Raw genomic sequence first — 25236 nt, forward strand, 5'->3', positions numbered from 1 at the left:
CACATTGACACATTCACACTCACACAGACACGCACATACATGGGCACGTGCGCACATACATATGGGCACACTCACATGGGCACACACACACATACACAGGCACACTCACACACGGGCACGTGGGTATGCTCTCTCTCAGGCACAGCCACATGGACACTCTCATGCATTTGAGGCAGAATTTTCGTTCCCAAGTCAGGTGGGCAGAGTCAGGAAACTTCCCAACTCTGCAAACCCAATTTGGGGGAAAAGGTGCCCTGAATGTTTTGATTCTCATTCTGGGGGTGGGTGTGGGTGCTAACTGGAGTCAGGCCACAGAAACATCATGGAGGCAGTGACAGGGGCTGCTGGGTGGCCAAGGTGGGCTGGTTAAAGGTGCATTTCATTGCTGTGGGACTCCATTCACCCCTTAACATGCTCCATGCCCCATCCATGCCAACCCAAGCCCCTCAAAAGCCCCATGGCCCTTGTACCCTCCATGCCAACCTATGCCCCTCTATCCACCTCCTTGGCCCCTCGTGCCCTGCATGCCAACTTAGTGCCAATCCATGCCAACCTTTTCCCCCCACCCACCACCCTTTGTCTTTACACCCTCCATGCCAATTCACCCAGTATCCACCATGGACAGACCACAGGAGCCATGCTGAGATGAAATAAAATAGAGTTTTAAGTATCTATTATAGATTATTAAAAGAACAGTCATATTGATAAAATCCCATTCAATATATTTAAATCTCTTCAAGTACTTAAGCCTTGTAAAAACATACAATTTCTTCAAGTACTTTATCCATTATTAAAACAAACATCTGTATTCATAGCCCACATCAATATCTTTATCCGTTTATAATCACTTGGAGCTGTCAATCAAACTGAACTTACCCACCTTTTATGCACATTAACGTCTACTGTTAACAACCCCAAAAGAGTATGTGGATCAGTCCAAAGAGCTTTGTTAGGTATAGACCTTTTCCTCAAATATCTGAAGTCAACCAGTCATGTTTCAGAAACCTGGGTGATGAAAATTGCTTCAGAGTCAAAGCAGCTGCACTTGTAAATGTGCTGCTGCCTCCATGCACTGTGAATGTGTGAAATACCTCCTGCTCCCACCCCAACCATTCTCTCCTGGCAAAAATGATGCACGCCGGGTTCGGGGGTTACACTTTCTGCATCAGGGCTCCGGTGCCATTTTGGCTAAGGCACAGAACCCTTCTGTCTCTGTGAAAATTCAGGCCGTGGACACAGTCACTGACCTGGTAATCCAGAGACGCAGGGTAATGCTCTGGGGACCTGGGTTCGAATCCCACCATGGCAGATGGTGGAATTTGAATTCAATGAAAATCTACAATTAAAAGTCCGATGGAGACCGTGAAACCATTGCCGATTGTCGTAAAAACCCATCTGGTTCACTAATGCCCTTTAGGGAGGGAAATCTGCAGTCCTTATCTGGTCGGGCCTACATGTGACTTGAGACCCACAGCAATGTGGTTGACTCTTAAAATGCCCTCTAAACAAGGGCAATTAGGGATGGGCAATAAATGCTGGCCTAGCCAGCGGCACCCACGTCGCATGAATGAATAAAAAAACACACACGCAAACTTGCTCTCTCTCACGTGTGTTCTCACACTCTTACACTCTCACATGGAGAGGCATGGACACACACATAACAACATTTGGATTCAGCATCTGACAGTTTCAGAATTGGTTTGTATTAATTTATTTTTTCGTGGAATGTGGGTGTCATCGGGAAGGCCAGCATTTGTTGCCCATCCCTAATTGCCCTTGAATTGAGTGGCTTGCTCAGCCATTTCAGAGGGCAATTAAGAGTCAATCAAATTGCTGCCTGGAGTCACAGGTAGGCTAGACCAGGTCCTAAAGGACATTTGTGAGCTAGGTGGGTTTTTACAACAATCGATGATAGTTTCGTGGTCATTGTTGCTGGGACTAGTTTTCAATTCCAGGGATTTTTTTAAATTAATTCAATAACTGCTGTGGTGGGATTTGAACCTGTGTCCCCAGAACAATTCACCTGGGTCTCTGGATTACCAGTTCCGTGACCATATCACAATGCCACCATCTTACCCACGCTGATTCTGTAATTCTGTGATTAGCTGTCAGATGTTGAACTCAAATGTTGTATGGGAGAATGCCCTTGTGTCTGTCACAGTGGAGAAGGAGGCCATTAGGCCCATCATGTCTGCACCGGCTCTCTGAATGAGCGATTCACTTAGTGCCATTCTCCCTCCGTACCCCCATAACGCTGCACATTGTTACTCTTCAGAAAACAGTCTAATTCCCTTTTGAATGTCTTGATTGAACCTACCTTTACCATGCCCTCAGGCAATGCATTCCAGACCTTAATCACTCTCAGTTTTTCCTCATATTGCTTTTGCCAATTACTTTCAATCTTTGCCTCCTCATTCTCGATCCTTTCATGAGTGGGGACAGTTTCTCCCAATCTACTCTGCCCAGACACCTCATGATTTTGAATACCTCTATCAAATCTCCTCTTGGCCACCTTTTCTCCAAGGAAAACAGTCCTAACTTCTACAGTTTACCTTCATAATTGAATTTCCTCATCCTTAGATTCATTCTCATGAATCTTTCCTGCACACTTTCTCTCACATCCTTCCTAAAGTGTGATGCCCAGGGTGCAATGCTCTAGCTGAGGCTGAACCCGTGTTCTATAAAAGTTCAACTTAACCTCCTTGCGCGTGTCCTCTAAGCTCCTATTATTAAAGGCCAAGATACTGTATGCTTTATTAATCACACTCTCAACCTGTCCTGTCACCTTCAATGGTTTATGCACATGGACACACAGGTCCTGTTGCTCCTGCACCTCCTTTAGGGTTGTACTCTTCATCTTTCAACTCTCCATGTTCTTTCTACCAAAATGAATCACTTCACATTTCCTCATATTGAACTTCACCTGCCACCTGTCCACCCATTTCACCAACTTGTCTACATCCTTCTGACTTTCGACACTATCCACTTCACTGCTCACATTGCTTCCAAGTTTTATATCTTATGAAAATTTTTAAATTGTGCCTTGTACACCAAGATCTGGGTCATTAATATATATAGAGAAGAGCAAGGGCCTCAGTACCGACCCCTGGGAAACAAACCTTCCTTCAGCCCAAAAATCATCTATTAACCACTACTCTCGGTTTCCTCTCACTCCTCCAATTTCGTATCCATGTCTGCTACTTTTTCTTTTATTCAATGAGCTATAACTTGTCTCAAGTCTGTTGTGTGGCATCGTATCAAATGCCTTTTGGAAATCCATGTACACCACATCAACAGCATTGCCCTCATCGACCCTCTCTGTTACCCCTTCAAAAAACTCTAGTAAGTTATTTGCCCATGAGAAATTCATGCTGGCTTTCCTTTATTAGCCTGCATTTGTCCATGTGACCTTTAATTTTGTCCCGAATTATTGTTTCCAGAAGTTTTTTCACCACCGAAGTTAAAATGACCGGCCTGCAGTTGCTGGGCTTATTTTTACACACTCTTTTTTTGAGCTAGGATGTACCATTTGCAATTCTCCAGGCTTCTGGCACCTCCCCTGAGCCTAATGAAGACTGCAAAATTATGTCCAGTGCCTCTGTAATTTCCACTGTCACTTCCCTTAGTATCCTTGGATGCATCTCACTGGGACTGGTGCCTCAACTTTAATTAAAGACAGTCTATCCAATACCTCCACCCTACTAATTTTGAACCTTCAAGTGTCTGAATTACCTCCTCTCTCACCATGGCCTGGGTAGCAGCATCTTCCTTGGTAAGGATAGATCCAAAGTGTTCATTTAACACCCCAGGCCATGCCCTCTACCTCCATGTCTAAATCCCCTGTTTGGTCCCTGATCTGCCCTACTCCTTTTACTATTCTTTTACTATTTATGTGCCTATGGAAGACTTTGGGGTTCCTTTTTATCTTAGCTGCCTGTCTCTCTTCATACCCCCTCTTTGCTTCTCTTATTTGCTTTTGCTCCTCCCCTCTGAACCTTCTTTACTCAGCCTAGTTTTCTATGGTAGTTTCTAGTGGACACCTGCCGTAAGCACGCTTTTTCTTCTTTATCTTAATTTCTATCTCATTTGTCGTCCAGGGAGCTCTGGATTTGTTTGCTCTGCTTTTCTCTTCTGAGTTGATATAACTTGGCTGTGCCCAAACTATCTCCTCTTTGAAGTTAGCCCATTATCCGGCTATTGTTTTTCCTGCCAACCTTTGACTCCAAGTTTTTTTGGCCCGGGTTCATTCTTACCGCATTGAGGTTGGTTTTCCCCTATTTAATTATTCTTACTCTGGACTGTTCTTTGTTCTTTCCCATAGTCAACCTAAAACCTTTTGATACATTGATCATTGTCCCCTAAGTGCTCTCCGACTGATACTTGATCCACTTAGCCCACCTCATCCCCAGGCCTTGGGTTTCTTGTTGGACTGGAAACATACTGCTGTAGAAAATTCGCCTGAGCACACTCTCGGAACTCTTGCCCCCCTCTGCCCTTTACCACTATCCCAGTCTCTATTTGGATAATTAAAGACCCCATTATAACTACCCTATGATGTTTGCACCTCCCAGTAATTTCTTTGTAAATGTGTGCCACTACATCCATCCCACTAGTTGGTGGCCTGTAGACCACACCAAGCAATGTAATTGCACCTTTTTATTGTTCCTTAGCACTAGCCAAATAGATTTTATCCTCGGACCTTCTGGGACACACTCTTTTTCCAATACTGCACTGTTATCCTTAATCAATATCGCCACCCCTCCCCCTTTCCTCCCTTCCTTATCTTTCCTGAACAACTTGTCTCAGGAATATTTAACACCCAGTCCTGCTCTTTTTTTGAGCCAGGTCTCTATCACCACAATATCATATTTCCACTTGGCAATCTGTGCTTGTAACTCACCAATCTTATTTACCACACTCTGTGCATTCACAGACATGCACAGTAACCCTGATTTAGACTTCATTACTCTCTCCCTCCCTCTGACACCAACTCTAACTGACTATTCCCTACTCTAGTGCTATCCCTCCCAGTATGTTGTGCACCAGTCAGTGGATATTTATTTATTGTTGGTTTTTGGGTTGACAACAATAGCAGCAATTGCATTTATATAGTATTTATATTTTGTTGCAGTGTAAAACATCTATAGCACTTCAAAGGAGTTTTATCAGACAGAATGCGATATTGGAGCACATAAAGAGAGACACATTAGGGCAGATGGTCAAAAACTTGAGCAAAGAGGTAGGTTTTAAGGAGCACCTTAAAGGAGGAAATAGAGGTAGAGAGCTTTAAGAATTGAATTCCAGAGCCAAGGGCCTCAGCTGTTCAAGGCATGGCCACTCAATGGTGGAGTGATTAAAATTGGGAATGCTCAAGAAGGGATTGGAGGAACACAGAGGTCTTGAAGGATTGTGGTGCTGGAGGAGATTACAGAGATATGGGGCCGGTGAAGCCATGGAGGGAATTGAAAACATGAGAATTTTAAAATTGTGGCATTATTACCAACATTTCCTGCTCTAATCCCATTTGTCACATTTTTCTGGGAGCCTCACTTCAAACTGGGTCCAGACCTGAATTTTTAGGTAGTTATGAGCAGTGAGGGTGACCAGCAGAGTGTTGAATATAAGCTGTGTAGACTGGGGCCTACCCTAGCCAGATGCCTTTTTACCCCCTCCACTGCACCAGTAGGCCCTGTAGTAATTGGAAGTTTCACAGGCTAGCTCGAATAAAGACAGGCACCTGTGGTGAGGTGGCAGAGAGCTGCCGGAGTTTTCTTGAGGTGAAGTACAGTGTGAATCAGTAGAGGAAGACAAATGGGGAAGAGGAGATTGATTGTGCAAGTAACCAAGGCCGCAGGTGATTATTGAAATGATTCCTGTGACATGCAAGCGAGTAGAGAGATCGGGACCTAACATTTTGCAGGCAATAATATGTAAACTGGAGAGGAAATTTCTGTGGATTAATTCTTAACTTAGTTCTCAAATTGTTGCACTCTTGCAGTCAGTTTTGCCCTATCGGTGCTCGAAATCAAACCTGCTCTAATAATATTTACTCCTAATTGATAGACCACTATAAACTCTCTTGAGGCTTTATTTGATATCAGTTTGCAACAAAGTTAAGCTCACGCTCGCAGCTTAAACCATCTCCTTTTGTGAACGAGGCGCGTAGATTAACCATGCTTTGTGTTGTCTTCAAGTAGAGTCAGACTCTCCAAGGCTGTCCGCTCCAATCGAGCGCATGGAGACCCCTGAGGAAATGTGTCGCCGTCGCCAAGAAGACAAGGAGGTGGGTTCCTGACCGATTGACCTTTGGGTCAAAGGTCAATTGAGTGTTGTCAAAAAAGAATTCTAATCCGTAAATTTTTCATAGTACCATAGGCTCAGTTGAATCCCTTCGAAACTCTCTTTGTGGTGATGTGTTTGGGGAGGGTGGGAGGGTGACGTGTTTGGGGAGGGTGGGAGGGTGACGTGTTTGGGGAGGGTGGGAGGGTGACGTGTTTGGGGAGGGTGGGAGGGTGACGTGTTTGGGGAGGGTGGGAGGGTGACGTGTTTGGGGAGGGTGGGAGGGTGACGTGTTTGGGGAGGGTGGGAGGGTGCCTGGATGGAGTAAAGTTGGATGTTACTTCCTCTCTGCTTACACTTGTGTTTGCAAGCGAGGTAAGCAATCCCTTTCTGTTCTGCTTGGTAGCCTCTTACAGCAGCCCACTGGCAGCTTATAATGGCCTCCTCACCGTGTTTGTTGACATACTTTGTTTTCAACGGGTTTGCAATGTGCAATAAATGGTTATGTGTGATGGGAGTCACGCAGACTCACCAACCTATGCGATTACTGAGTCTCCTCTGTGACAGAGCCACCTGGTTCTCTACCATAATCTGAGTGTGGGTGGCCATGCTAGCTAATTAGGTTGTAACTCCTGTGGTTCTGTGAGAGCTGATCACTTATTGATGTAACACTTTTTAAGCGAGGGCTGAGCACGTTCTATATTTACTGTTGGGATCCAACCATTTGACAAATTCAAAAGCCTTAATTTAAGTGGTGTTTACCTACTTGGCTGCACTGCAAGTTTGAGAATTGTGTTTGCCAAACATATTTCATCAATAAATGAAATACTGAATAAGCACAGGACACGTAGTAATACGTATTGTGAACTGGGATTCCCGTTTCAGTGGCCCGTTTAAACAGAACATTATCATGTAGAATCATACAGCATAGAAAAATGTTGTTTGGCTCATTGTGCCTGTGCCATTCCCTTGCCCTTTCCCCATATTTCTCTAGCTTTCTCCACATCAAGTATATATCCGATTCCCTTCGAAAGTTATTGCTGAATACAGTGTCATATTTGTGAGCAAAGGATAAAGCCCATGGAATAACAGAGACAGTGGCAGCATTGACATGAAGTTAGTTGAGTGATGGCAAATAGAGCAGCGCTGAGCAGTCACTTTTCGAGCTGGATGACAATATGTAGTGGTTTTCTCCAGGGGTCAATAATGGAGCAACCACTTTAATGATTTAGACTTAGTGTATGGGGCACAAATTCAAAATTTGCAGAAGACACACAGCTTGAAAGTATAGTGAGCTGTGAGGAGGATAGTGATTGACTTCAGGACCATATGTAGACAGGCTGGTGGAATGGGCAGATACACAGTAGATGCAATTTAATACAAAGTGCAAAGTGGTACATTTTGGTAGGAAAAATGAGGCAAGGCAATATAAAATAAAGAGAGTACGCAACAGAGACACCTGGGGGTATATGTACACAAATCTGAAGGCAGCAGGGCTGTTAAAAAGGTTTACCAGACCCAGAGATTAATAAATAGAGGCTTAGATTACACAAGCAAGAAAGTTAGGATGAACCGTTATAAAACACTGGTTCGGCCTCAATTGGAATACTGCATTTCATTTTGGGCACCGCACTTTAGCAGGTTGTGAAGGCTTCAGAGCAGATTTATGAGCATAGTTCCAGGGATGAGGAACCTCACTTACGTGGATAAAGTGAGGGGAGCTGTTCTTCTTGGAGAAAAGATGATTTAGATGAGGTTTTATTTGCCTAAAATTATGAGGGGCCTAGGCAAAGTAGATGGAAAGAAACTATTCCCATTGGCAGAAAGGCCAAGGACCAGAGGGCACTGATTGAAAGTGACTGGCAAAATAACCAGTTACACAGCGAGTGATTGCACTGCCTGAGTGTGCACTGGAGCCAATTCACTTGTGACTGGGAATCGGATAGCACCTGAAGGGAAGAACGGGGGAAGGACTGGGATATGGAATGAGCCACAATGCTTTTGTACAGAGCTGGCATGGAGTTGATGGGTTGAATAGCCACCACCTGTGCTGTTACCATACTACAATTGTATGAATCTACTTCCACCAACCTTTTATGTAGAGTATCCTAGATTATAAATCACAGTGTAACACTTCCTCCTCATCTCCACTCTAATTCTTTCACCAACTACCTTAAATGTAGAGATAAAAACAAAAAACTGCGGATGCTGGAAATCCAAAACAAAAGCAGAATTACCTGGAAAAACTCAGCAGATCTGGCAGCATCGGCGGAGAAAAAAAGAGTTGACATTTCGAGTCCTCATGATCCTTCAACAGAACTGAGGGTCATGAGGACTCGAAATGTCAACTCTTTTCTTCTCCGCCGATGCTGCCAGATCTGCTGAGTTTTTCCAGGTAATTCCGTTTTTGTTTTATCTTAAATGTATGTCCACTGGTCACTGATCCTCCTTCCAGTGAAAAGAGTTTCCGCTTATTTACATGGTTTTGAACCCCTCTGTTAAATCTCTTTTTAATCGTCTCTGCTCTCAGCAAACAATGGCAGCTTCTCTAATGTGTGAGAGGCTGGAGTTAATGTTGGACAATTTTAAATCCTTCCTGAAATTTCTGACTAAATGTTGATGTTGGATTTTTAAAAATTGGGTATCTCTCTTGGTTTTGGTTTAACAAGATTTGCAGTGAGTTGCAATGCAATTCATGGCCTTGTGATATTTCTTTAAGTCAGAGTAGAGAGTTTAGAAGCATGTTATTTATTCATTACCCACTTAAGTAAAGCACCTAAAATTGAAATATTGTTTTTAAAAAATGAAAAACGTGCAGTCTATTCTTAATTTGAAATTGTTTGATTTGAATTCTGTTGATTTAAAATGAAATTATGCAAAAGAAAGGATTAGAATTCACAAGCAGGGAAGTCATATTAAACTTGTATGGAATCTTGGTTAGACCACTATTGGACTACTGTGTCCAGTTCTGGTCACTATATCATAAAAAGGACATAATGGCAATGGAGAAGGTGTGAAACATATTTACAAGGCTCTTACCAGAACTGACAAGTTATAACTATAAGGATGAACAGGCAGTTTCTTTCTCTTGATAAGAGCAGGCTAAGGGGTAACTTAATAGAGGCTTTTAAAATTATACAATGTTTTGGTGGAGTAGACACACACACACAATGTTTCCACTTGTGGGGGAAAAAGAAGCCATCAATATAAAATAGTCACGGAACAATCCAATCAGAAATTCAGAAGAAAACTGTCTATCCACAGGATGTGGAACTCAACCTCAGGGGAACGGTTGAGATGAATGGTATAGATGCATTTAAGGGGAATCTAGATAAACACATGAGGGACGATGGAGTTGATAGAGTTGGAAGAGGCACGAGTGGAGAATAAACACTGCCATGAGCTGCCTGGGCCAAATGGCCTCTTCCTGTGCTGTGTATGTTCTATGTAATTCCATGTAAAATGTCTCCTGTGATTAAGACAGCAATCGATAGATTTCTGGGTACTAATATTATCAAGGGATATGGGAATCGTGGGAAAGTAGCATAAGAGGTAGATGATCTGTTTGAATGGTGGAGCAGGCTTGACGGGCTGAATGGCCTACTGTTCCTGTTTCCTACATTCCTATGTAATTGGCATGAATATCCATGAGGGGATAACTAAGCGGTTTGATAGGAGTAAGGCATTGGGTGTAACGTACTCCACTTTCACTGAGGCATTTTGCTACAGTTACTCTGGAGAGACTGGTACTGAAGATAAATAAAATGGGACTCCGTGAAAATACATTGAGATGGATATGTCATTGGCTGACTGACAGAACCCAGAGGCTGATAGTACAAAGTGATTGTCTTCAGCCTGGGTGAGTGGCGTAGAACCACAGGGCTCTGTTTTGGGATCTTTCATGCTTAATATCTCATTAAATAATCTGGAGCTGGGTGTCACCCGCAGAGTGACTACATTTGATGATGATGCCAAGTTAATGAAGGTGTGGGGGTCGGAGAGGTGAGCAGGGTAAACTTCAGGAAGATATTAGTATACTTGGAAATTAGATAGACAGGTGGCATGGGAAATTTAATGGAGCAAAATACAAATTGCTTCACTTGGAGACAAAAGTAAATCCAGGAAGGGATTATTGCTAAAACGGAAAAAAAATAATGTGCCTGTAAAATGATGGAGAATTGAATACTTGGTGCAGTGAGAAAAGCAAATCAGATATTGGGATGTAGGCAAAGGTTAATGTTGAGTTGACATAATGAGGTCATTCTGCCACTTTATAAATCATTGGTGTGACTACACTTAGAATAATACTGTGCATAGTTGTGGTCAGCACTGTATGAGAAGGATATTGCAGCTGTTAGAAGGTTTGAGTGGTTGGAGGTGGACATCTACTCACAAGACATGCAGAGGTTGAGAGGTGATATATTTGCTGTTTTGAGGAAGCAAGATTAGATAATGGAGACTGTGATTAGCTGTTTAACCTTGTTCAGAGCATGAGAAACAGAGGAAGCAACTTTCACTTCAATACTAAACTGTATAAACAGTATTTCAGTGAGTGAGTGGAACAGGCGCTGTAGGAAGAAGTTGGGAAGCACTTGGTGCTGAATTTGGGATACGGTACTTGAGGGCATGTATGGGAGAAAGAAGTGACTGTGGACCTGTGGTTCCCAAATTTCTCCACCACTCCGGGTCTCCTCACCTCATGTTTGGGTCTGTTATAGAATCATTCTAAAGATGGATTGCCATGGTTAGTTAATAATTCCATTATCGCTGTGTCATAGAACCATCAGGATGGTAGAGGATGAGCAAGATCGAACTTGGCCTTTTATCACCTAGTGATACCTATGTTCTGAATGATGGGCAGAGTTTTTACCAAAACGTATTGATTTTTCCTAATAGTAGTGGAATGTAAGAATTCGATTAAACTGTTGATCTCTACACCCAGCTCACTGCACCATAACTGCCTGCCATTGCCGGAAGCTGTGTGAAATGTGCTGGAGTTTGCCTATCATTAAAAGTATCAAATTATATTGTATTTGGAGGCTCGATCACAAATATCTCTCTCACTGCCTCTCTCCTGTGGTCAGAGGAAGGGGCTACACTTTAAATCTTGGGTGATTTGCAAAGTCCCTGGCTCTGTGGGAGTTTTGTCCTGTCTGCCATGTGTTTCATTATAAACTTTGTCATTTGCACCAGATTCTGTTATGTGAATCTTTCAATTCCATTCCTCACTAACCTGCATTAAAGCAGAAGGAAATAGAGGTACTCATCAAGCTGAAGATGCAAGTGGGTGAAACAGAAATGAACATTCTAAGAGATCTCATCTGTAAACAGCTTGTTACACGTAACTTTTATTGAAGCCAGATTCTGAATATCTGCGCTATCACAATTTTTAAATGTGCTTGAACATTTTTGGCTAGAAAAAATTGGCTTTTTTTTGTCTCTCTTTCAAGTAAGCAGAAGCAGAACTTTTTACAATCCCATTTTGTGCGATTTTCTAACAGAGACTGTTAGAGGAGCAAAGACGGCTTAGACGGGAACAAGAGGAAGCTGATATTGCAGCCAGGAGGCACACGGGGATCGCTCTTACACATCACCAGTTTATCACTAATGACAGATTTGGGGACCTCCTTGACATAGACGAGGCAGCAAGGAGGAGATCTGGGTCAGAGGTCGGTTCCACTCACCTCAGTGCACAACTTGACCCAAAGCAGTACATGTCATCTTCTCTATGCTGTGCTGTTCAATGTCCAGCTTTTGGTGGAGTACACGCACTAACCCTGCAATAAATGCCTAACCGTGAAGGAGTGTGGTCAGATGCTTCATAGTCAGCCACTTCGCATGATTTAAAACCTCTTGCAGCTCACCCTCACTGCTGAATTGTGTGTGTGTGTGTGTGTGTGTGTGTGTGTGTTTGTGAGAGAGAGAGAGTGATGTTCTGCAACTCCACTCCATGATTATCCTCTCTCTTTGTATTCTTGATTGGAAAGTCTGATATTTACCTTCATGCTTTACTAACCCCATCACTTCCTTTTGGTGTTTGTGAGGGCTGCTCAGAGGAGGACACCATTCCAACAGGTCTGACAAAGTTAGATATTCCCTAAAAAAAAATGTATGTCAGTTTGGAAACCGTGCAACTCACATTTGAAGCCATCAGGGAGATGAGTCTGCTGATTTACAGCACTTCACCCGAGCGTATGCCCAGATAGTTAGCTTTGGCTGGCTATTCAGCTGCTGATGGCATCAGGGCCAAGCCCATTGCCGCATAGGTTCACATCTTTATGGATCACCAGACAGCAATCAGGAGCACACTGATTTCACTTGCCTGCTACCAAGGTTAACTGTGGCAGCTTTACTGCTGCAGCATCTCATCCAGCACAGACTGGGAGCAGAATCTGGAACACCCTGGTCCTGTGTGGGGCAGTACAGTGCTAGGCTCAAAGCATAGACACAGCCATTTGGTGAGGAGGGTGTTAGTGTTTCATAGCTGTGCTATTCCTAATGGAGCCAGTTACATGGCTTCAGTAACATCATCATGGGGGTTGGTTAGTTCCGTTGCTTAGAGTGTGATGCAGATTGATGCTAGCAGCATAGGTTCGATCCCTGTGCCAGTGTGTTAGTTTGTAGAGGCCTGCCTCCCTGCCTTTTTCCATGTTTGCACAGTGATATCCTTCAAGCTGTATAGAACCAATGTATCTCTCTAATGGAGATAGAAAGCTACAGTCTTTCATGGACTATGGCTAATACCCACCTAGCTAACATGACCACTAACCTCTGCTTAGTGGCTGCACTCAAGTCTGTCAGCTTCAGGGCAACATTAAAAGTGCATCAGAGATAAATAAAGAGCAAAGCGGTCTATTCTGATGCCATCCCTAGCAAGAAATAACACAAGAGCTCTTTTTGATTCTGTAAGACTATTTGGTCAAAGAAGATCCATCTGCTTGACTAGCTGTCAGTTTCTCTGTTATATAATTAAAGGCACCAAAACTGGTCCCTTTTTCTCTTTCTAGCTCTCTATATATCTCTCTCTCAGCTGCTGTCAATTACCTGGGCATGATGTCACTGGGCACAAGCAGTAAATATTGGCATTGATCAGGAGCAGGAAGACCAGGGTGTGAGGTTGAGAGAAGCAGGTCCTGGCTTCTGTTCCTTGACAGGAAGGAAATCGCTCGGTGCTTCTCTCAACCTCTGACCCTGGGCTCCCTGCTCCTGATCAATGCCAATATTTATTGCTTGTGCCCAGTGACATCATGCCCAGGTAATCGACAGCAGCTGAGAGAGAGAGATAGAGAGAGCGCGAGAGAGAGAGATAGAGAGAGCGCGAGAGAGAGAGATAGAGAGAGCGTGAGAGAGAGAGATAGAGAGAGCGCGAGAGAGAGAGATAGAGAGAGCGCGAGAGAGAGAGATAGAGAGAGCGCGAGAGAGAGAGATAGAGAGAGCGCGAGAGAGAGAGATAGAGAGAGCGCGAGAGAGAGAGCGCGCGAGAGAGAGAGAGCGCGAGAGAGAGAGCGCGAGAGAGAGAGCGAGAGAGAGAGCGCGAGAGAGAGAGCGCGAGAGAGAGAGCGCGAGAGAGAGAGCGCGAGAGAGAGAGCGCGAGAGAGAGAGCGCGAGAGAGAGAGCGCGAGAGAGAGAGCGCGAGAGAGAGAGCGCGAGAGAGAGAGCGCGAGAGAGAGAGCGCGAGAGAGAGAGCGCGAGAGAGAGATATATAGAGAGTGAGAGATATATAGAGAGTGAGAGATATATAGAGAGTGAGAGATATATAGAGAGTGAGAGAGAGAGTGAGCGCGAGAGAGAGATATAGAGAGAGAGAGTGAGCACGAGAGAGAGATATAGAGAGAGAGCGCGCGAGAAAGGAAAAAGGGGATTGCTTAAAAAAAAAGTCACTGCTGAGGTTGGCTTTGGTGGTCCTCAGCCAGAGTGACATTGAGTTGGTGGTCCTCACATTCACTTCCCTTCAGCTTGGTTCAGACCCTTGGATAAAAGAGTTCTGACTGTTGAATGCAATGTTTCCTATCATAACTACACGCTGGTGCTGCCAAAATACACCAACTTCTGGAATGATTAATTTTGCTTCAATTTTAAAGACAAAATCCAGTGCTCACACCATTCATTTTATACATTTATTAACATGTTAAATAATATTTGCTCTTCCTTTTGAAGCTACTGCTTTGTCTCAATTTGCATTATCCCATAATTTTCCATTCATTTGTGTTGTATTAATTCCTATTATTCTAGAAATTAGATGTGCCAGCATTGTGAATGGTCTGTACAATGGTGGCAGGAATATGTTGACAGGATAATGACACAGAGGCAATGTACTTAAGGTTCTTCATTTCCAGTCATTAATAATTTTGTCGGATCTGCACAATTCCCTGAAACCTCTCCATTTTTGTCAGTCTTTGAGATTTTATTTTGTACTTCAGTCAGTTCCCCCAAATGGAAACTGCAGCCAATACATTGTGGAGTGTTTTATCTCATCTCCCCCTCCAGTAAACCACCAAATCTAATGGAAGTGAGATTGCCAATACCTCGCCATTGATAGGTCCACTGCCTAGAGTGGTACTGGGCGGAAAGTGTCTGTCTCCAGTTCCCTGGACTGTTCTGAGTTACCTGATCGCAGTCAAGGCAACACTTGGGAAGCTGCGATTGGTTTTGTTGTCTCCGGTGGCTCCTGTAGGGTAGTGGGTGTGCATATTTGTGCACGTATGTGTTTACACATGGGCTGCGAGTTTGTGTTTGTGCACACGTGCCTAAGTACACGCATGTCCAGCAGCATACATGCTTGCGTGAGTTGCACACTCACGTGGACGCTCACATGCCTGCATAGACCAGAGATCCAAACAGGATTAAATGTGCCTGTGAAATCCTCCCCTTAATCGAATAGCTTGCTGGCAGTCAGAGTCCAGGCCTACATGTGTGGGGGTGTGTCAGGGATGCCCCTCCTGCACCTTGGAGGGGGGTTTCCAGTAGCTGTGAAGCTGAACCCCAGGATGACACAGGACATTCCAGGAGAAAGGTTGGTTAGGACAGTGGAAGAGTAAACAAATGGGTAAATATGGGGCAATATTCTTGACAATTCTCGTAACATTCCCTTTATTACATTTTTGTTAAATTAAAAAATCTGAAACGTTCTTTCACCGTCACTCTAGAAAAATTCTGGAACTCCCTCCCTGACAACTGTAGGTTTGTCTACACTGTGTGGAGTGTAGTAGCTCAATAACGTTTCTTCTCAAAGGCAATTGGGGATTGGCAACAAATGCTGGCTTTACCAGCAATGCCCACATCCGTGAAAATAAAATGATTGGTAAAACCAAAATGTATTTGAGACGTGGGTGTGTGTCAGGATCTATGGCTGTTACTCTTCTGGCACAGGGACAATTCTGGTTAATTCTTCCTCTGGCTGGGGAATCTAGAACACAGGGTCTCTAGGGTCTCAGTCTCAGGATAAGGGCTGACCATTTAGGACCAAAAGGAGGAGGAATTTCTTCACTTAGAGTTGAGTCTTTGGAATTCTTTTTTTTAATATTCCATCTTGGAATGTCACTGGCAGGACCAACACTTTTTGTCCATCCCTAATTGCCCTTGAACTGAGTGGCTTGCTAGGCCATTTCAGGAGGCAGTTAAGAGTCAACCACATTGCTGTGGGTCAGGAGTCATATGTAGGCCAGACCAGGTAAGGATGGCAGATTTCCTTCCCTAAAGGACATTAGAGAACCAGATGGGTTTTTACGACAATTGACAACAGTTTTGTGGTCAACATTACTGAGACTAGCTTTATATTCCAGATTGATGAATTGAATTTTAAATTCCATCAGCTGCCGTGGTGGGATTTGAACCTGTGCCCCCAGAGCATTAGCCTGGACCTCTGGATTATGAGTCCACATTAAGGGATAGTCTTGGAGTGACCAGAAAGTCTTGTCAAGATTTTCCAACTCAGAGACCTTGCAGCCAAGAGTCATCTGCCAGAGGAGAATTTCAGCTCATGAAGCAGCTCGGTTTGAATCAGGTTCTGAGCAACACTGCCCTCACCGTGCGTTCCTTGGCCCTGGACACTTCCCGATCTTCAAAAGAGAGATTTATGCACCATTGCTAGTGACATTACTGTGATGCTGCCACTTCCCCTAGAAAGCTGGAGATGCTCAGTTGTTAAGCATATTCGAGACTGATGTTGATAGATTTTTGAACACGAAGGGAGGGATATGGAGAATGGGAGGGATGGGGATGTGGAATTGAGGCAGAAGATCTGCTAAAATATTATTAAATGATGGAGCAGGCTCAAAAAGTTGGAAAGCATCTTCTTGCTCCTACTTACGCTCTTATATGCATGTTGCAAAAACTGTAAATCCAGCCTTAGACTGAGATAAAATAGAAGCACGAAGTCTGGACTGAAGGTCCAAAATTCTAATAATTTAATTTTCAGGTGAAAAAGCCCCAGTAGAACCTTAAGTACCTCATGCTTGCGAGGTCACTATGAGCCTGATCAACAAATCATGGTGATGTCGCGCTAGACGCAGGTATCGTAACCAGCGTGTGGCTTGTATTCTGTGATGTGGTGTAAGCTTTGCCATTTTTCCAGTTGGTTTGAAACCCATTCTGCCGCTGCTTCAGTTACTGCATTGCAGCCCCCATGCTCAGTCGGTGAATAAGGTTTTGAAGGCTGTGCTGAGAGATGGTTGCATCATTAATCTGTGCCTCATGTCTCCCTTTACAGATGTTGCCAGCCAGAGCTAAGTTCGACTTTAAGGCGCAGTCTCTGAAGTGAGTTCAAAGAAATACAATTCTTCAATTACAACTGCAGGGCAAACTTGCAGGTGCTGGGCTAATGCAACACTTACCACCAATCAAATACTTGCCCCAGGTCAGGTACTCTACTCTGTCCCAGAAATGTGTACCAGGTCCATTCCAGGAGAGTGCCTTTTTCCAATCCCCCTCACTGTCTGGTTACAGATTTATTTGGCAAGTTTAAGGGGTAGTCTTGGAGTGACCAGAAAGTCAGTCAAGATTTTCCAAATCGGAGACCTTGCAGGCAGAGGAGAATTTCAGCTCATGAAGCAGCTGGATTTGAATCAGGTTCTGAGCAACACTGCCCTCACTACACGTTCCTGGGCCCTGATCGTTTCCCAGATCTTTGAGAGAGAGATTTATGCACCACATTTGTTACAAAGCCATCAATTCAATGACATGTTTGAACGCAATTTGTATATGACACAACTGAGTGGTTTCCGGTGATTAAATGTTTGCTAGAGGCATGTACTCCCCTCTCATGTCCTGAGCCACAACTCATACTCTGCAAAGGGCCTGTACAATCTCTCAAATCTCAATGTATGTTATGGCTATTCAACCGTGGGGGAAGCATCCTGAGCCCATGTAGTCCATGCCTGCTGCAGCTACATAGGTATTTCCCAATGCAAGCCACAGGTGAGGAACGGGATCCTGAACTGTTTGTTTTTCCCTCACCTCTGTCAGGACACTGCACGTCTCCCCCTCTCCCCCCCACCACTGTAGCCCGCCCTGAGTTCAGCCACCTCAATGACACGCGAGAATTCTTCAGATCAGCATGTTTTTTTCAAACAGCAGCCCCACCTTCAACTCGGGGCACATAACCGATTACTGCTTCACCCTGCCCCTACAGCCCACTTCCGTATCCTTCCCTGGAATCTCGCCCTGCACCTCGACTCCCCACTGTGTGGGGAAAACTGCTGCTGCCTCAGCGCTGTGACCACCTCATCTCTAATTTGTGCCTCCCTCTTTTTGAACCCACCCCCAGTCTGCCGCCTGGCTCAACTTCGTCAATTAACGACATCAGCATTATATTATTCCAGCCGGCTTGGCATTCCCGATATTCCGAAGAGAACCCAGTTACCTCGAGTTTTCCTCACCCATCACTGGAGGACTGTATGATTTAAAATGTCCTTTTACACTATAGGAGACTTTGGCTGTTTAGGGATTGAATTTAGCAATTGCCTCTTTTTTTCTGTGACACCCATCCCTCTAGTTTCAAATCTCTGATACTTAGATCATCATTGTAGCTTAAGTCTGGCCCGCACCCTGAGTAATACCCACTTACAGCAGCTTCAATAGCCACTTCTTCACCTCTGCTCCTGCTCTCTGCTTCTTTCCTTTTTTTTAAACTAAAGAAAAATATGGAGTTGATTGACACCTGATGTCCATAAACCTCATTCCCGATGTATGTTATTTGGGAATGACAGCAGGGATCCCAGCCCGGCTCCTGTTGTACCCCATTCAGAACCTCCCCCCAGCCTGAGCAATTCCATTTTATGACTTCCTTTTATTCGCAGCCCAATTATCTGTCCAGGATGCCGTGTTCTATCAGTCTAATGGAATTGCAATTATAGACAAAGGCTTTGTGAAACCCATGTGCCCACCATCTGGCATTCCCCCCCTCGCTGTGGGATTGGCTTTTCCTTTATTGCGTCTCCCTGGAGACAGGTACACCGGGAGCACATGTTGGGAGAGGGAGTTTTTCCCTGTTTTTAGCACAGACCAAGGGTTGTTTCCAGTTCCGTGTGGCTGATGATTACGCCAGGAGGAGCATCATCCACTTGGACTATTGGGGTGTCACTTCTAAATGCAAAGTTTTGATTATTGTACGAAATTTCTGCTTCCACGTCAGTGTTGAGTTGGCTTTGAGCACCTCTGTGAATGGCCCATGAGGCACTAACTGCCGTCTTGTTGGACTTAGGGAGCTGCCATTTCAGAAGGGAGACATTGTCTACATTTACAGACAGATAGACCAGAACTGGTATGAAGGAGAGCACCATGGAAGAGTTGGCATCTTCCCCAGATCGTACATCGAGGTAACCCTGAGCTCTCAGAGGAGACTGAGTGCATGTTAGACTCTCTCTTGGCCAGCATTGATCTCTCCTTCCCTCATTGCAGCTTCTGCCTCCAACGGAACGGGCCCAACCCAAAAAGGCTCCACCCCTCCAGGTGCTGGAATATGGTGAGGCTGTGGCTCGCTTCAACTTTAATGGTGACACCCACGTGGAAATGTCTTTCAGGAAGGTAGGAAACTCTGGGTAATTTTATCTTTTGTTTTGCAGTTTATAAGTTGTTAGGTTTGGTAAGCTGCTCGGAGTGTGAGGAGGGGTATTGGAACTGGGGAATGCCCCAATCGATTCCACGTGAGTTGAGGGCAGCTCTGCTTCGAGGCAAAGTAAAACCCCTTCGACTCTATCCCAACAACTTTACCAACCTAAGAGGAACAGCCAATACTGCACCAGTGTGATACAATTCCATTTCCCACACCTCTCATCCTTAGACAACAGAGTGAGATTGTCATCCTGTACTCAGTTAAGCGTAGCTTAGTCCTTGCTGCCCTTGGCCACTTGGAATTTTTTCTTCTTCATTCTTAAGATATAGGCATCTCTGTCAATGGCAGCATTTGTTTCCCATCTCTAGTTGACCCTGAGAAAGTGGTGGTGAGTGAGCCGCCTTCTTGATTCATAGCAGCCCATGTGGTTAAGGTGCTCCCACCAGTGTTTTTACAAAGAGTGCCATGATTTTAAATCAACGATGATGAAGGAATGGTGATATAGTTCCAAGTCAGGATGGTGAGAGTCTTGATGGAGAACTTGCCGGTTGTGGTGTTCCCATGCACCAGCTACCCTTCTCCTTCTAGATGGTAGAGGATTTTTTTATTCATTCATGGGATGTGGGTGTTGCTGGCTGGACCAGCATTTATTGCCCATCCCTAATTTCCCTTGAGAAGGTGGTGGTGAGCTGCCTTCTTGAACCGCTGCAGTCCATGTGGTGTAGGTACACCCACAATGCTGTTAGGGAGTTCCAGGATTTTGACCCAATGACAGTGAAGGAACAGCGATATATTTCCAAGTCCAGATGGTGAATGGCTTGGAAGGAAACTTCCAGGTGGTGGTGTTCCCATTTGTCTGCTGCCCTTGTCCTTCCAGATGGTAGTGATCGTGGGTTTGGAAGGTGCTGTCTAAGGAGCCTTGGTGAATTCCTGCAGTGCATCTTGTAGATGGTACACACTGCAGCTACTGTGCATTGGTGTGGAGGGAGTGAATGTTTGTGGATGTGGTGCCAATCAAGCGGGGCTGCTTTGTCCTGGATGGTGTCAGGTTTCTTGAGTGTTGTGGGAGCTGCACTCATCCAGGCAAGTGGGGAGTATTCCATCACACTCCTGACTTGTGCCTTTTAAATGGTGGACAGGCTTTGGGGAGTCAGGAGGTGAGTTACTCATCTCAGGATTCCTAGCTCCTGACCTACTCTTATAGCACAGTATTTATTATGCTATTCTAGTTCAGTTCCTAGTCAATGGTAACCCCCAGGACGTTGATAGTGGAAGATTCAATGATGGTAATGCCATTGAACATCAAGGGGCGATGGTTAGATTCTCTCTTTTTGGAGATGGTCATAGCCTGACACTTGTGTGGTGCAAATATTACTTGCCACTTGTCAGCCCAAACCTGATATTGTCCAGGTCTTGCTGCATTTGGACATAGACTGCTTCAGTATCTGAGGAGTTGCGAATGGTACTGAACATTGTGCAATCATCAGCGAACATCCCAACCTCTGACATTATAACGGAAGGAAGGTCATTGATGAAGCAGCTGAAGATGGTTGGGCCGAGGACACTACCCTGAGGAACTCCTGGGTGTCCTAGAGCTGAGATGACTGACCTCCAACAACCACAACCATCTTCCTTTGTGCTAGGAATGACTCCAACCAGTGGAGAGTTTTCCCCCGATTCCCATTGACTTCAGTTTTGCCAGGGCTCCTTGATGTCACACTCGGTCAAATGCTGCCTTGATATTAAGAGCAGTCACTCTGTCCTCACCTCTAGAATTCAGCTCTTTTGTCCAAATTTGAACCAAAGCTGTAATGAGGTCAGGAGCTGAGTGGCCCTGGCGGAACCCAAACTGAGCGTCATGGAGCAGGTTATTGATAAGCAAGTGCCACTTGATAGCACTGTTGATGACCTCTTCCATTACTTTACTGATGACCGAGAGTAGATTGATGGGGCAGTAATTGGCCAGGTTGGATTTGTTTATTGTGCTTATTGTGTACAGGACATACCTGGGCAATTTTCTACAAGCCGTATAGATGCCAGTGTTGTAGCTGTACTGGAACAGCTTGGCTAGGGGCACGGCAAGTTCTGGAGCACAAGTCTTCAGTGCAATTGCCAGAATATTGTCAACGCCCATAGCTTTTGCAATATCCAGTGCCTTCAGCTGTTTTTTGATATCACATGGAATTAATCGAATTGGCTGAAGACTGGCATCTGTGATGCTGGGAACCTCTGGAGGAGGCAGAGATGGATCATCCACTCAGCACTTCTGGCTGAAGATTGTAGCAAATGCTTCAGCCTTATCTTTTGCACTGATGTGCTGGGCTCCTCCATCATTGAGGATGGGGATATTTGTGGAGCCTCCTCCTCCAGTGAGTTGTTTAATTGTCCACCACCATTCACAACTGGATGTGGCAGGACTGCAGACCTTAGATCTGATCCATTAGTTATGGGATCGCTTAGCTCCGGCATACAAATCCTGTGTTGTAGCTTCACCAGGTTGACACCTCATTTTTAGGTATGCCTGGTGCTGCTCCTGGCATGCCCTCCTGCACTCTTCATTGAACCAGGGTTGACCCCCTGGCTTGATGGTAATAGTAGAGTGGGGGGTATGCTGGGCCATGAGGTTACAGGTTGTGTTCGAGTACAATTCTGCTGCTGCTGATGGCCCACAGCACCTCATGGATGCCCAGTCTTGAGTTGCCAGATCTGTTCAAAATCTATCCCATTTATCACGGTGGTAGTGCCACACAATACAATATCCTCAATGTGAAGGCAGGACTTCATCTGCACAATGACTGTGCGGTGGTCACTCCTACCGACAATGTCATGACAGATGCATCTGTGACAGGCAGGTTGGTGAGGATGAGGTCAAGTATGTTTTTCCCTCTTGTTGGTTCCCTCACCACCTGTCACAGACCCAGTCTAGCAGCTATGTCATTTAGGACTCGGCCAGCTCGGTCAGTAGTGGTGCCACCGAGCCACTCTTGGTGATGGACATTGCATTGAAGTCCCCCACCCCGAGTACATTCTGCACCCTTGCCACCCTCAGTGCTTCCTCCAAGTGATGTTCAATATGGAGGAGCACTGATTCATCAGCTGAGGGAGGGTGACATGAGATAATCAACAGGAGGTTTCCTTGCCCATGTTTAACCTGATGATGCCATGAGACTTCATGGGGTCCAGAGTCAATGTCTCAGGAGTCCCAGGGCAACTCCCTCCCTACTGTATACCACTGTACCACCACCTCTCCTGGGGCAGGATATACTGAAGGATGGTGATTGAGGACTGTGCTATTTTGGCACTAGCCTCCAGATGTTAGTCATGAGGACTTTGCAGGGTTGACAGGGCTGCGATTGCCATTGTTGTTTCCGGTCCCTAGGTTAATGCTGGGTCGTCCGGTTTCATTCCTTTTTTGTGACTTTGCAGTGGTTTGATACAACTGAGTGTCTGGCTCGGCCATTTCAGAGTCAACCACGTTGCTGTGGGTCTGGAGTCACATGTAGGCCAGACCAAGTAAGGACAGCAGATTTCCCTCCCTAAAGGACATTCGTGAACCAGGTGGGTTTTTATGACAATGGACAATGGTTTCATGGTCAACATTAGACTTTTAATTCCAGATTTTTATTGAATTCAAATTCCACCATCTGCTGTGGTGGGATTTGAACCCGGGTCCCCCGAGCATTACCCTGGGTCTCTGGGTTACTGGTCCCGCAATAGTACCACTATGCCATCACCTCCCCGGAAGTGTGGGTGTGGAAGATGCTGCCAAAGAAGCTATGGTGAGTTGCTGCCGTGCATCTTTTAGATGGTGCACACTTCAGCCCTGGTGCTTGTTCAAACTTACCAGGTAAAGCCTCTGCCATTATCCCTGATCAATACAAACATTAGATAATTCCTATCAGATATCAATGCCACACTACAGCTTAGGAGGGTTATGAAGTACATCAGCTAAATGACACCCAGCGAGCTCCCATAAAACTGTAAATGTGATAATAACCATATAGTCTGTTTACAGCTGTTGGCTGAGGGATAAGTATTAACCAGGATAGCAGGGATACCTCTCCTGCTGTTCTCTGAATAGTGTCACGGGATGTTATATGTCCACCTGAGAGGGCAGACAGAGCCTTTGTTTAACCCTCTGTCAAAGGACAGCACCTCTGGTTGTGCAGTGCTCCCTGTAAGTAGAGTGTCGGCCTGGATTTTCTGTTCAAATCTCCAGAGTGAGGCTTGAACCCACACCCTCTGACTCCATCTACAAACTGAGCCATGGCTAACGTGGAGAAAGGTGGTGGTGAGTCAGCTGTGTACATACACCCTGCCCAGTTTCTTTTCCATCTTAGGCCAACCACTCCCGAATGTTTTCCGCCAAGTCCTGAAACTAAATCTGGCCTTTAATGGTCAGTCACACTCGGTAAGCTACAGGATGGCTGAGGGGTGAAATGGATAAATGTCCCAAGGATGCAGTATTGAGAGTTCGGAGTGAGTTTGGGGCAGAGGTGCAGAGTGATGGGTCTTTTACTCTTCTGACCATGCTAGACCTGCTCTGGAGGGGATTAATGCTGTGTGCCAGGAATAGAGCATGTTTCATATAAAATACGCAGCAGTTTGGCATTTTAAAAATATTAGATTGAATTTCTTTCAGACCTCAAATGATTTTAGGCATTTGGCAAGGGATCTTCATGCTGTAATCGTTGAACTCACTGCCACAAGGAGCAGTTGAGGTGAATGACATTTCAGAGGAATAGCATAATAACACTTAAAGGGAATCTAGTTAAACACGAGGGCCAAAGGAATCAAAGGAAGTAATGTTAGGGTGAGATAAGTTCGTGGAAGAGGCTCACGTAGAGCACCAGCTCCAGCATAGACCAGTTGGACCCTGTTACTGTGCTGCAAAATCTCTCTGATTCTCGATGATAATCAGCCTCCCTTCCTTCTCTGCAGGGCGAACGAATCACACTCGTAAGAAGAGTTGACGAAAACTGGTACGAGGGCAAAATCTCGGGCACCAGCCGCCACGGCATTTTCCCTGTCACGTATGTGGATGTGATTAAAAGACCCAGAGTGAAGAATGCGATTGACTATCCCGATCCCCCGAGCTCTTATTCTTCAAATCGCAGCTCAACAAGTTCCCCACAGGTAGTCTTCCTCTCTAAATAAGCTTTGAGCACCATCTACCTCCCAAACGTTTGCATTACACCCAGTCCCTAATGTCTGGCCTATCAATAGCAATACAACTCTCCATTGGTCGCTCGGTCTGATTATCTGGAATAAATTAACTTCTCACAAAGGGCCTAAACCCTCAGATCTCCCCTCCCCTTGTGTTTTTGATCCCACACCCTCCTTTTTTGGGTCCTTCTTTTGGTTACAAGCACTATTGTAATTGAGAAACAGACTGTAATGCTGTGGCTAGTGCAAGTCGGGTACCATTGTCCCACTTAACAGAATCCCCTTCCACCCAACAATGAGATGTTTCATGGAGACGGAGTGGAGGGGGCGCGGGGAAGAGCTTCAACCCATAACACACTGGAGCATGGCTCCTGAACTTACAATACTTCTCTCTATGTTCTGTAACAAAGAAAATCTGTATCAAAGAGTGCCAAGAGTAAATTAACTGATCAGGTACCATAGCTGGCTCTAATGTACCTGAACGAGGGAGGGGGAATATCGCCCAGTGTTCATGCTGTTGACTGGGGGTCCCGCAATTCCTGCAGGAAGGTGTCCCTGTAGATGTGGTGGGACCCAGCTGTGACGCCCTTCACAGTCCAACAGCCTGATGCCACTTACTGTCGAGGCTGACACATGAAGAGCGATCATCTATCGGAGGAATTTTGGCCCCTCTCATGGGGATACTTCCAGGACAGGAGGAGAGTGTAAAAAGACAGGAGGGAGCGAAGTTTCTGCATAGT

General features: G+C 45.1%; 1 protein-coding gene across 38 annotated transcripts in view; it reads left to right on the top strand.

Annotated features, from left to right (window-relative positions):
* The window catches only part of LOC121270936 (sorbin and SH3 domain-containing protein 1-like), a 221347-nt gene that overhangs the window by 185652 nt on the left and 10459 nt on the right, over positions 1-25236 (top strand). For 33 of the 38 annotated variants that reach the window (XM_041176569.1, XM_041176575.1, XM_041176600.1 and 30 more), the window contains 6 exons: positions 6195-6283; positions 11781-11948; positions 16988-17034; positions 18980-19094; positions 19177-19302; positions 24272-24466. In XM_041176569.1, coding sequence (XP_041032503.1) covers positions 6195-6283; positions 11781-11948; positions 16988-17034; positions 18980-19094; positions 19177-19302; positions 24272-24466 — 740 coding nt within the window. The remainder of the gene's footprint in view (positions 1-6194; positions 6284-11780; positions 11949-16987; positions 17035-18979; positions 19095-19176; positions 19303-24271; positions 24467-25236) is intronic. The other 5 variants (XM_041176561.1, XM_041176593.1, XM_041176579.1 and 2 more) reach the window with 3 other exon arrangements.

Source organism: Carcharodon carcharias, chromosome 28 (genome assembly GCF_017639515.1).
Source record: "Carcharodon carcharias isolate sCarCar2 chromosome 28, sCarCar2.pri, whole genome shotgun sequence".
NCBI classification, from domain to species: Eukaryota; Metazoa; Chordata; class Chondrichthyes; order Lamniformes; family Lamnidae; genus Carcharodon; species Carcharodon carcharias.